At 33.2% G+C, this 12877-nt stretch overlaps 1 protein-coding gene across 18 annotated transcripts in view; it reads left to right on the forward strand.

Annotated features, from left to right (window-relative positions):
• The window catches only part of AKAP9 (A-kinase anchoring protein 9), a 186593-nt gene that overhangs the window by 92081 nt on the left and 81635 nt on the right, over positions 1 to 12877 (forward strand). For 11 of the 18 annotated variants that reach the window (XM_057504510.1, XM_057504507.1, XM_057504493.1 and 8 more), the window contains 6 exons: positions 3291 to 3644; positions 4946 to 5170; positions 6179 to 6319; positions 6792 to 6895; positions 7610 to 7705; positions 9341 to 9546. In XM_057504510.1, the coding sequence (XP_057360493.1) occupies positions 3291 to 3644; positions 4946 to 5170; positions 6179 to 6319; positions 6792 to 6895; positions 7610 to 7705; positions 9341 to 9546 (1126 nt within the window). The remainder of the gene's footprint in view (positions 1 to 3290; positions 3645 to 4945; positions 5171 to 6178; positions 6320 to 6791; positions 6896 to 7609; positions 7706 to 9340; positions 9547 to 12877) is intronic. The other 7 variants (XM_057504500.1, XM_057504505.1, XM_057504501.1 and 4 more) reach the window with 3 other exon arrangements.

A 12877-nucleotide genomic window follows, 5' to 3' on the forward strand; every position in this document is an offset into this window, starting at 1 on the left:
TGCTAACATATCTTCTAGGAGCATGACCTGTCTTCTCAGTAACTGTCTTTCTTACGGGTAGCCCATAGGTCGTCGTTCTGCTTCTCCAAGTGATGCTGAAGTGTGTCTCTCAGCTAGTCTCTCTCTCTCCTTGATAAAACTTTTCACTGTCTCGAGGAAAAGAGATCCTACAATCCCAGCTGCTACACGGCCACTCAGGGACATCTAAGCAGTCTTCTGTCTCATGGAGGGCTAATTCCACAGCTTCCAGTGTCTCCACCCTTCCCCACTTCTGGGGAAGGCACCACCTGTCTAGGAGGTTCTTTACTCTAGACCAGTTCCCAACTAGGGGCTCCCCAATTGGAAGCCCCACAAAAAGGCAGCTCCCAGGTGAAGCTGCACCCTCTGCCACTGCAGACACTAGGGCCTCCCTCCATCCACGGGGATTTCCAGGTATCTCCCCACTATCTGTAGGGGCAGCCTGCCCAAGGGTCACACCCATGAAGACAAATTGCAGGTTCAGGGGTCCTGTCAGCTACCGCCAGATGTAACTCCTGGGGGAAAATAATTTCCCAGTGCAGGGCAGAATACCTTTGAAACTGAAATCAGTTAAAGGGAGAAATAAAGTGGGAGAAATCTGTTTATTGTCTACAAGCAGTCATCCACTTCTGCTCTCCTGTGTCTCTTGTGACCCCTCTGCAAAAAAGTGACCCCACCCAAACTCTCAGGTCCAGATATGCCCTTGCTCCCCCTTGTAATCACCTATTGACATGGAGATGGACTACTTATCTCCACCCCTTGGAAACGCATTTTGATATGGTGATGCACTAAGGCCAGGCAAGAGATTCTGTAAATGCTGCAATTTTACCCAGTCATGAAGTCTGTGTTTTGTAACCAGGATTTTATTATGGAAATAAGTTATATGTGTTTTATTAATGGAAAGGTTCAATTATATTTACACAGAAACATACCTATATATGCTTTGGGTGACAATATAAAATTGTGTGTGTGTGTGTGTGTGTGTGTGTACCATCGTTGCAGAGAAAAAATTTGAAGACTACTCATACAGTGAGTGCAGATAGATCAGAGGTCTGGGAAATGAGGCTGGAGAATGCCAGTGTGTGAAGGTCAGAGAAATGAGGAAGAACAAAGGACATGGAGAAGGAGCAATAAAGTAAATATGGGTAGAGCAAAAGATTGTATCATAGAAGCCAGGTAATAAAAATATATCAAGGTAAGAATGTATTAAACTGTGTGAAATGTTTCTGATAAAGAAACATTAGGACTGAAAATTAGTCACTGGATTTCACAATGTGAAATAATCAGTGACTTTCACAGAACATATCTGGTAGAGACAAATCATGATTAAATTTGATTTGACAGTGGAGGAGAAGAATAAAGTGAACTATTTTGAGTTTTACTTGAGGAGGAGCAGGAAAATGTAGTAGCTAAAAGTGTGATATGTGATATAGGGAGTCAAGTGGTGGATTTTTGTTGCTGTGTTGTTTTACGATGAGAGATATTACATATTTCTATGCTAATAGAAATAATGAGGCCAGAGGAACAAAATAGCTGATTCAGAAGAGAGAGGAATAGTTGCTCAAGTAGTGTCCTTGAGCAGATGAGAGGAGGTGCAGTCCCTGGAGGGTTGCAGTTAGATAAAAACATGGCAGTTTAATTCATAGTAACAGGAAGGAAGGCAGAGAATACTTGGTTCGTGATTCAGATATATGTTTTCATATGTGGTATTTGAAGCCTGTGGAAGTTCTCCTCTCATTGCTTCTATTTTCTCAGTAAAATAAGAATCACAGCACCTGAGAATGAGAAAGGAAGAGAAGATGTTAGAGCTCTAAGGAGAGAGAAAAAAGCTGTCTAGGAGAAAGAATGAGAAATGGAAGACAAAGGAAGTTGAGTAGAATTGCCCAGAATGTCTCTAAGGGCCTATTCCCAGTATAATGGTTATGAATTTAAAATGAGACCAATTAACTTAGTTGGATTTTCTTTTTCTCTTCATTTAAATTCAGCTGTATAGTCACAGAGTAGGCAGGTTAATAATAGTACCTACTTTGTATGATTACATGAAATAATACAAGGGCTTAATGATTGCTGCTGTTCTTGTTGTTCAATTTACTGTCATCAATATTATTTTATTGAAGCAGGACTCCATTAAACAGCTAGAGGGGATAGCCTTTGGGGAAGAAGGAAGCTAGCAGGAACCAGGTGGGAATCAAGACCCCAGATAGGCAAACCAGATTCAAGACAGGACATTAAAGTGATAATCCAGTTATAGGACCTGGGGCAACAGGGAAAACAGAAAAAGTTCATTAATAGGCACAGAAATTTTGAATTCTAGGTATGTTTTGTCTTAGACTATGGCAACTAGGCTTCCTCCATTCCAAATTATTTGTGAAGATGGGACTTGAAATAAAGTTATTGAAACAACTGGTTCTCAGAGGCTTTGACTTATCAGAGCCAAGGCTGCCAGTCAGAATCTCTAAGTACCTGTGCTGGATGAGACTAAAATAAGCAGGGATTTAGGATTAGTTGTAGTGGAAAGTCAACTTGCATTACACTGAATTGTATAATCATCCTGACCAGTCTCACAAACCTGTTGTTTTACTTCTGAAATTTTACAGTAAGGAAATTAGAAAGGATGTGCACAATGATATAGTTACAAAGATTTCATCACAGTAGTATTTAAAATAGTGAAAGAGTGGAATCAGCCTAAATGTCCAACATAGAGAATTGATTGAATAAATTTATATAGTACATCTGTATACTGTATAAGATGACATTTTAAGCCATTGAAAATCTTAAAAACTTTTCTTTGAAAATATATTTACTATAGTTAAGCTATAAAATCAGATTATAGTATTAGCATGACTACTTTTTATAGGAAAAATGCACATCTGTGTCTATTTCTATACCTATATGTAGAGAAGAAGAAGAGGAAGATTTGGAAACCTATTTACTGAAGTGTTATTTCTTTTTTTTTCTAAGAAGAATACTTAATTTTTCTAAGGAGAGAAATACAAGAGCTTTAATTTCCTTTCCAGTTTTCAATACTGAACATTGCTGCTGTAAGAAAATGAAAATTTTTTAAATTTAAAAAGGCGGGCAGTAAAATACTTTGATATTCGATTTATTGTAAAATAGAGAAACTTATCTCCATATCTCTTTATCACAGAGCTCTTTTAGTTTGAAACCATGAGGCCATGCTTTCTCTAATTTGTGTAATTTTGAGTGGTAACTTACTTTTTAAAATTCCTGCTGGTAATTATAGTCTAACCCTTTTTTGTTTGTTTATTTAGGTCATTGTGTCAATGAGTATAGCATTTGCTCAACAAACTGAACGATCTAGAATATCTGGGGAAAAAGAAGATACTGTATCATCAAAACAAGCACATGCTGTCTGTCAGCAAGAACATTACTTAGATGAAATGAAATTATCACAAGGTCAACTTGGTTTTCATACTTTTGAGGCAACGGACATGGGATTTAAAGAAGAATTTAAACCTCTTAGTAAGGAGTTAGGAGAAGGTGAAAAGAAAGTTCTGTTATCAAACAGTGATAATCTTGGTAATATACCAGAATCGGAGGACCATGAACTGACTATTTCAGAAGAAATGTTCTCCAAAGATAATACATTTATAGTCACAGAATCTGTAAGTATGCTTCTTTGTATATAAACACTTGCCAAAAATTGTGACTTCCTTTACTATAAAAATACTGGTAATCTAACTTAATGGAGAAGGAAAAGTATCAAATACAGTCTAGACTTAGGATTCACATTATTAATGTGTTTTATTACTTGTAAGGTATATGAATAAATAACTTAATATTATTATTAAATAAAACAAGTCTGATACATAGTATTCTTGTTTTTCTTATACATGTACATAATAAAATCTCATGGTAAGTTATACCTACCTGCGTTTTGTTTCAGTCAATTCAAGGTTTTATTCTAAAATTTGGCAATATGTATGAATGAAGGATTTGCTTTATCTAACATGATAATGATAACATAAAGGAAACAGCTACCTATTTAAGAAGATTTAAAGCCTCTACTTTGTTTATGCTAATTCTTTTTCTTTACTTATTCACTAATGAATTATCTATTCTATGTCTATACGTCAACTGTTTGTGCTTTAACAGAAAGTAATAAATCCTACATCTTTCAAAATATCTAAGTGCAAATTTTTGGTTAATGTTAGAGATAGGTTAAGTCTTGTTCAGAGACATACTCAAATAAAATTGTCAACTTCTTTATGAAGTGTAAAACTGAGTTATTTGTTAAAATTAATTTACTAGCAACTGTTAAAGGCAGAGTGATTTGTTTAGGTAGTATCTCTTCAGGAATCGAAGTACTTGTAGAAACCCATGAAGGAGTTAGCTTCTTATGATTATGAGAAAATGAAATATATAGCTTTCATTTTGAAATAAAAATTATTCTTGTTAAGCACTTCTCCGTAATACTGTAATGACCATTGCATAATATTAATTAAATAGGTAAAATTTGTCATGCCTTATAAACTTAATTTTAAAATATAAGTATTCCATTTGTATTTCTCCATAATAAAATGTCAAGAGGAACAATGAAGTTATAGCCTCATTAAAAGTACACAGAATCTTGAGTATCTTTCTTTATTCTTCTCTTCCCTTAGAACTAGATTACGTCTAAACTCACTGATAAATACCTAATTTGCTTTTAAAAAATAATATATATAATGATAATAAGCTAACTTTACATTTATTTGGAGTTATAATTAAGACAAATATCTTTTTAAAAATTAAATTTGTTCTTGTTTAATATTGGGACTAAAAAAATATAGGCTTTGTGGCATTAGTAGAATTGCTTCTATATTTATTTAAATTATCAATGCTGAGAAAATGTTAGTGAAGTGTTTTATGGCTGAATTTCCACAAATTGTTTTATAGTTGATATTTTGTTTCCTTACTATGATAGATCCACAATGAAATTTTGGTATCAAGCGTGGATGCTTCTAGACAACTAATGTTAAATGAAGAACAGCTGGAAGATATGAGGCAGGAACTTGTGCGACAGTACCAAGAACATCAGCAGGCAACAGAACTGTTGAGGCAGGCACACATGCGCCAGATGGAGAGGCAGCGAGAAGACCAAGAGCAGCTACAAGAAGAGATTGAGAGACTGAATAGACAGTTAGCGCAGGTATGGAACTCAGAGTCCTTTTCCCTAGTTAAAATAGCAGTACTCTACATGTAGGTAGCCTTTTTTTTAAAGTCAAAATTATTGCCAAGATATGAATAAATGGAAATATTTAACATCAGGTACAGAGCTCACCAGCACAGCAGCCCTACATGTTGTTAGGGACACCTAACTCAACCTTGAAGTGCATTGTCTCTGTACCGTTTAATTTTCTGTCTTTTCAGGCACACTGAAAAAGTGGCTACAAGGTTGTTTGGGTTTTTTTTAATCATTCCACTGACCATACATGGGGAAAGCACTTTGGTGGTTTTGAAAATTTTTTTGTGTGTGCTGAGGTGCAGTTGATAATCAGTTTTCCTATACTTTTGTGAGTCCACCAATTAGCATCTCCAAGGTTTACCTTTATCTATCTTTAATCTATCTTTTTAATCATGAATGGAAATCTGAAGTAGTATGTTTCTGGAATTTTTTCCAGGGAAACATCTCTACTTGATTTGTGAAATAACATTCTTATCCCTTCCTTGACTCTTTGGTATTTGGGAGCTGGATTCTAATCAGTTGCTGTATATAATGTACTCACAAAATTATGGAAAAGCAAGAAATATTTATGTAAAAGTTCTTATAAAAATAAGCTCAATTTATTTTTAAAATAGACTAAAAGAAGAAATAACAGAATTCTTGAAAATTGGGAGTTGAATATAACATTTCAAAAAAAATTTTGCTTTTCTTCATCACATTTTGTGAATTTAAACTTCTGAATTTTCAATGCAAAGTTGACATAAAAATAATACTAATTGAACTGTGCAAATTCCTGAATATTTAGGGCTAATTGGCTTTTTTTTTTAAGTTTTGAATTTTGCATTGAACTGCTTTTAACCCTTAATCATGGGATGTGAATAAGGTAGAACTGGGGCCTGTTGGTCCCAGGGGGTTAAAAGGAATTTGCTTAATATTTCTGCTTTTTTCTTCTATCGCAAACAATATTCTCTCATGACCTTTTTTCTTATTTAGAGATCCTCAATAGATAATGAAAACCTGGTTTCAGAGAGAGAGAGGGTGCTTTTAGAGGAGTTGGAAGCCCTAAAGCAGCTGTCTGTAGCTGGAAGAGAGAAGCTGTGTTGTGAGCTGCGCAGCAGCAGTACGCAAACACAGGTAGTATGGACTCTGGCCCACAAGGAACAGTGGATCAGCAATGTACTAGGATCTGTTTGTCTTTGTTGGTAGTGTGAGATGTGTTTTTTATAGGTATTGAGCTTAATATATGTATGATTGTTTATGTGTAAGGTAGGTGGATCAAGATGCCTTATATTCCATGTAAGGTAATTTGAATCTGACATTGCTAAGCAGCAACTACTGTTCACCAAGGAGCAGCCTAACAAACTTTATTGTTGTGCTATAGCATGCAATAGCTTAAACTCATAGTTTCTTTCTTCTGTGTACTAGACTGTTTTATCTTTTTTGATAATGCTAATCTCTTGATAAAATATAGTTAAATATTATTTCAAACAGTATCTGTTAGATATGCAGAGGTTTCTGTCTCACCTTATAATACAGACTTGCAGTTTCCAAGATGACAGGTTTTCTTTCTGTCTTATCCTCTCTACCTTTACACAAATTTAAACAGAGTGGACATGAAAACCAAGGGGAAATTGAGGAACAGACCTTTAAAGAAAAGGAATTGGATAGAAAACCTGAAGATGTGTCTCCTGATATTCTGTCTAATGAAAGGTATACAAAGTATGTACTTTTTCAGTAAATGAATTAAAATCATTGTTTCAGTATTTTAAACTTAATTTGTCTTTAATATTTATCTTATACATGTATTTGTATGTTATACTCTACATGTAAAGAATTACTCATTTCTAATCATTAAAAAGACAAATTTAAAAAATCTTTATATAAAAGTAATTTTTGATCAGATATGGTAATATACTTAACTCAGTAAATTACTTAGTTATTGAGCCTTTCTTGATTATTTCTGTTCATATGCCATTTATCCTTAAAACACAGTTATACTTGTGAATTATTCCTTTACTGTGTGAACATGCATTCGATGTAAGCCACCCCTGGTTTGTTTATGATGAGGAAAAAATTAAGTGTAATAGTTTACATTTAGCTGCTTTTATGCAGTTACTGCGTAACAGATAAGAACTTTTAATTCATATCCCATTTTTATAGAGTTATAAATAAATGATCCGATGTTAACAAATCTTGCCCCTACTTTGATTTTGTAGAGGTTAATATAAAAATATAAAATAGTAAATGGGGAGAGTTACCCCACATTAATATTAAGGACTTTAAGCACAATATTTAAAATTTTATTTTGTTCAAATGAAAATAATTTCTTTAATTTTAAATTAAAACTACTATCTACTAACTTAATTTCCTCCTTTTCCAATTTCTGTGACTGTCAACCCTCTGTGTCCTAACCTCCTTCCTCAGCTTGCATGGAGGAATTTGGCCCCTAAGATTTTGGCTTCCCCATTGGATCATCAGTATGGAGCACAGTCAGTATGGAACTCAAACAAGAAAGACAGTGTATGAAAACTAGAGTTACCATGCAATATAAAATAAACAAAATGTTTATTTTATATTATATATCTCTAATTGGTATATTTTTAAAATTATGCAGTGTTTAATTTTTAGGAATTTTTTATAGTGAATGCTGCTAAATAAGTATTCATATTTATTTCTTTTTACCATCATATTAATTTTAATTATTTCTCTTCTGTAGAAATATTTTCAAATTATTCTAGTCCTGGGGTTTGGGCTTGAACAAAACCTCAGAGAAAGAAATAAAATCCTTGACTTAGTTCCTACTAACTAAATTATTTAGAGTTTTTATTTTTAATATCTTTGCTCATGTAAGCGGAGAACTTGATCTAGGTGCAAAAATAGAACTGTCTCTTTCACTTGACAAATACTGAAGGAAAACTTCTCCATTTATTACCTTGTCTTAAAATAGTTATGTCATGTGCCTGTGAAAACAGATATCCTTTAACCTGATTGTTGGTGATCTACATGATATGAAGTTGAGAAAGAAAACTCTTAAGGCAGAGGACCTTTATTATGAAAGTCTCTTATTTTGTCTATATGTATTAAATGCAAAGTTTGCCACTGGTACCTTTGTTGAATTAAGCTATTAGGATAAGAAGTTGTTTAGTTATTCAGAAGACTAATCAAATAATCTTCTGAATCACCATTTATGGAAATATATTTCTTGGCATGGGAAGATGTTTGTGTTAAGTCAAAAAGCTTTCAAAAACACTGTGTCCAGGATATTCCCATTTTTGTTTTTTAAAATGTATATATTTATGGTGGGGGGAGGGGAGTCTAGTAGGGTAGGCATTAAAATGCCAACAGTGATTATGCTGAGATATTCTAGAGGGTGGTTGGCAGTATTTTCTAGTTTTTTAAAAATAAAAATGTATGACTTTAAAAAAAAAGATGCATTATTCTATTTGTTTGAAAATAGCTTCTTTCTATCAGCTGAAATGAGTATAGTATATGTAATGAGAAATTTCTGTCTCTGGAGCAGATATAATAAAAAATGGCCTATAATAATATTTCCTTTGGTGTTGGGCAGACAGTGAAAGTGCACAACATACTTTTTAAAAAACAGATCTCTGCCTATTTTGTTATTTACTTATCTAGATAATCACCATTAAATTATAGAAATACTAACATTTCTTTTTTACAGAATTTTAAAATTATTTCTGAAAATAATATTGTTTGACACAAACAAAGATTAAATGTAAAGCATATATGAGTAACAATGAATGGTATTACTAGCTCAATACTATATGCTTGAGTTCTACCACACTTTTTAAAACTCAACTTTTGCACCACATTAAAATTTTCTTCTGTTCTGGAAATTCTACTAGCTTAAAACTTTAGTTATTTGATGTCTTTCAGATCAATAATAACATGCTGCATTTTTTGCATGTTACAATTCACTGACCAAAATTTTCAGAAGAAAATAAATGATATAATGTAACTTTAAAATAAGTCAAGAATAAAAAACACTTAAGTAAGTGCTATTGCATATTATTTTAATAGAGAGGCTCATATTTTTCAGGTCAAATATTTTGTAGTGCATTTTTGGGGAACATAAGCAAAATGCTTGCTTTAAAAAGATGAAACTTTTTAATACATGTTTCTTTACCTGTTTAGGTATGCCCTCCAGAAAGCTAATAACAAACTTCTGAAGATACTCTTAGAAGTTGTAAAAACAACAGCAGCTGTTGAAGAAACAATTGGTCGCCATGTTCTTGGTATTCTAGATAGATCTAGTAAAGGCCAGTCATCCGCCAGCCTTATTTGGAGGTCAGAAGCAGAGGCACCTGTAAAGTCACGTGTCCTTGAGGAACACACAGGAGGTACTAGTTTTATATACTGTTGAGACTGTCATCATTATCTTAAATAAATTTTGTTGAGTTCAAGGCACTCTGCTTTGTTTTGAAAATATAGAAGAGAGTATATGAAAGTATTTCCTAACAAAAAGACCTCCAAACACAAGTATGTTAGAGCCACTCTTTTCAAAACACCATTATTTGATAGCATTTGCAAGTGGGTATCTTATAGTTATTTTACACATAACTCAAGGTTACTACTATATTGTTTAAACCAGAGGCTATTTAATTTCTCTACCAACAAATGAAAAATTCCTTATCACCTCTCAGGACTCTTATCAATATCCATGAAGTATGGGCAACATCCTGAAAAACATGCTATAAATTGAGGAAAGGTTAGAAGTAAAAGGCCTTTAAGAGTCAGGCATCATTTTCACATACCTGTTGACATAGTTAGAAGAAAGTCTTTATTAAAAAACCAAGGTTTGATCTTAACTATCCCCTGCTAGGTCCTTTCTTCCTTCTGTAAAAGTGGTTTGAAATAAGACAGAATGTGTGTAGAAACAAGAGGGTTAGGTCCTGATGTGACAAAGTCTCTTCCTAACTCTTGTCTTCTTCCAGCTGTGTGGGCTAAGGCTCTTCTTTGAATTTCTTGCTTTCACATTGCTGACCTCCGGTCTTGTTTTTTCAATTCCTTGTTCCTTGTTGGAGAGGGAATCAGGAAATTAAAAGGGGAGAAGTTTTTTGTTACATGGAAAAAAATAGAATCTGGAATCTTGGATCAGAAGATCAAGCCCACGCTTGACTGCTGTTCTGCATCCAAGCACCTCTCCTCAGTTAGATCTTCTAAAAATGCTAGTGTATGCAGTTTTTGAGAATATTCTGTTGGCTAAATTTCATGTGGAGAAATAAGAAATTATCCCACTTAACAAAGGTGTGCCTAATTATAAGTTGGCCTGTAGCATGTTTCTAAGTGTAGAGAAAATCTTGATTTGGAATTCTAAGTAAAATTGATTTAAAAACACCTCATTTAAGTTCAAAAATAATTTTTAAAACTGTCTTTAGTAAAATAAGAGTTAAATAATACTGTGTTTTTAAACTTCCTTTCAAATTTATCCTTTTCAAACTTTGTGGAAGTATTTTTCAAATTAACTTCACTCTTGATTAAACTAGTCAAGGGCTATTTTACTTCTGCATATGAATCTTGATGTGTAGAAAAGAATTGGGTAATATTTTCTTGGTCTCATTGTAAAAGTGTTCATCAAATTATGATTCTCTAAAAAGTATTTCATAAACTAGTTTTTCTTAACCATCTCAGGGTGAGGGAGATTTTGCTGTTCTACTGGTAAGACCTACACCATATTCAAAAAAGACTCTCTGAGAGACGTTCTGTAGATTACAGAAATATTTTGTGCTTTTTTTCTTAGCAGTTCTCTTAGACATTTCTCAAAGTGGTTGCTGTAGTGCTCAGCACACAGTGTTTTAATAGACAACACACACAACTTCCAGAGCAGTGTTCCCATAGTGGTAAAAAGGAATGAACTGGTAATGTAACTCAAGCACAGAGCATTATGTTCCTTTTCCATTAGAAAGCAGGCCTAAAAGTACCTGTGATCTATTAGCTTCTTCTCTTGCATGGTTATATCTAAGTCTTCCAATATAGATTAAATGTCTATGTACTATTTTAAGATATCTAGTAGTAGTTTTTCATTTATAAATGTTTAAACAGTTTTATCAGTTCAATTCTACAAACATTTATTGAGCAATTTTTCTATGCTTTTTGCTTTACAGTCTAGTGAAGAAGGCACTGAGATTCCATTCCAAGGCAAGATAAAATCATAGTATTTAATATTTTATTTAAAAGCACTTTATATTCGAATCACCTAAGCCTTTAAAACATTTGATTATTTAAATATTAACTGATATTGGAAGAATAATGTGAATATGCAAGAGAAAAAATTTAATTCACAGTATATAGAATATTATAGCAGAGATAAGAATTTTGCTGGTGTTAGTGTCATTGGTTATAATGTGTACTTTCCATTTAGTCACCCAGGTTTTATGTTTTTGTGTTTGGTAATGATGTGTTTGTCTTACTAATAAAATTAGGATGACAACTAATGTCATTTAGGGATACTAATAAGACCCATTTTGCGTCTTGAAGGAAATTGAATTAATAGAATTTATAGTTTAAAACTGAATTTTCTGATAAGGTTTAAAGAAAATGCTAGCTTTAAAATATTGGCACTTCCATCTGTAAGAATTTTTTCTGATGTTCCTCATACTTTGATAGAAACATTATTATAAAAACTAAAATGAACTTTTGAAATATTTTATGTTTTAATATAATAGAAAAAGTTCAGTCTTAAACTGATCATGAAGCAACTTTGCTTTTCATTTTTTGTATATAACTTAGTCTTCTAGGTAGTAGCACTTGTGATCTATTATCAGCCTTCAGGTCTGGACCTGTTTAGATTTTAAACATGTATGGACTTGTTAACTCTCTAAAAAAATAAATAATTGATTTGCTAATGTTTGTTTCCATGTAAGAGTAACCTAGTTTGTGAAATTGAAGGGACATTTTGAGCCAAGTGAGTACTAGAGTAGTTCATAAAAATGAGTTCCCCCAGGATGTGTTGAATTTCCTTTAGGCCTGGACTGTGATGATGGTTCAGTAGTAGAATGCTTTTCTCTCCCTTAGGAGGCCAGGGACTGAATTTCATTTGCTACAGCTTCCTTTTGAAAAAGTGTGATGTTACAAGAAAAAACGCTGTATTAGTAATCAGAAGGCCCTTGATACTTGTTCTAGTTTTCTGTGACCTTAGGCAAATCCCTTAGTCTCCCAAGACTTTGGTTCAATTTACTCATTTATCAGGTACAAGAGTCAGAGTAGAGCCAGTTGTTTGCAATTGGAGCCTCAGAGATCTTCAGAAGACCACTGGGGCAAGGGAATACTTGAGCGCATCACCCACCCTGCTTAAACTGAGAAGCTTATTGTTTTTCTTTATAGAATGAACATGGTATAGTAAGTGAAGTAAACTACTAAAGAACTATTTAATAACTATCATTTACTGTGTTCAAGACACATCTATCTGAGTATTTTGCCAGTCTGAAATCATAGTTGTATTTGCCAGACTGGCCATTCTGAAATTTCTGTTTGTTGGCATTTTATGAACTTGCCCTGCTAATTTTTATTTTTCTATGATCTCTCCCCTGAAAATAATAGTGTAAGATTGATGTCTTTCTCATTCCTTTATTTCATTGGAATACACAAAAAGTTCTATTTCTTCATTGGAACATATTCAGATTATTTGTTTATATTTCCAAAATGTTATTAATAAAATGCACTATGTTTGTT

This window comes from Manis pentadactyla, chromosome 7 (assembly GCF_030020395.1).
Source record: "Manis pentadactyla isolate mManPen7 chromosome 7, mManPen7.hap1, whole genome shotgun sequence".
Lineage (NCBI taxonomy): Eukaryota > Metazoa > Chordata > Mammalia > Pholidota > Manidae > Manis > Manis pentadactyla.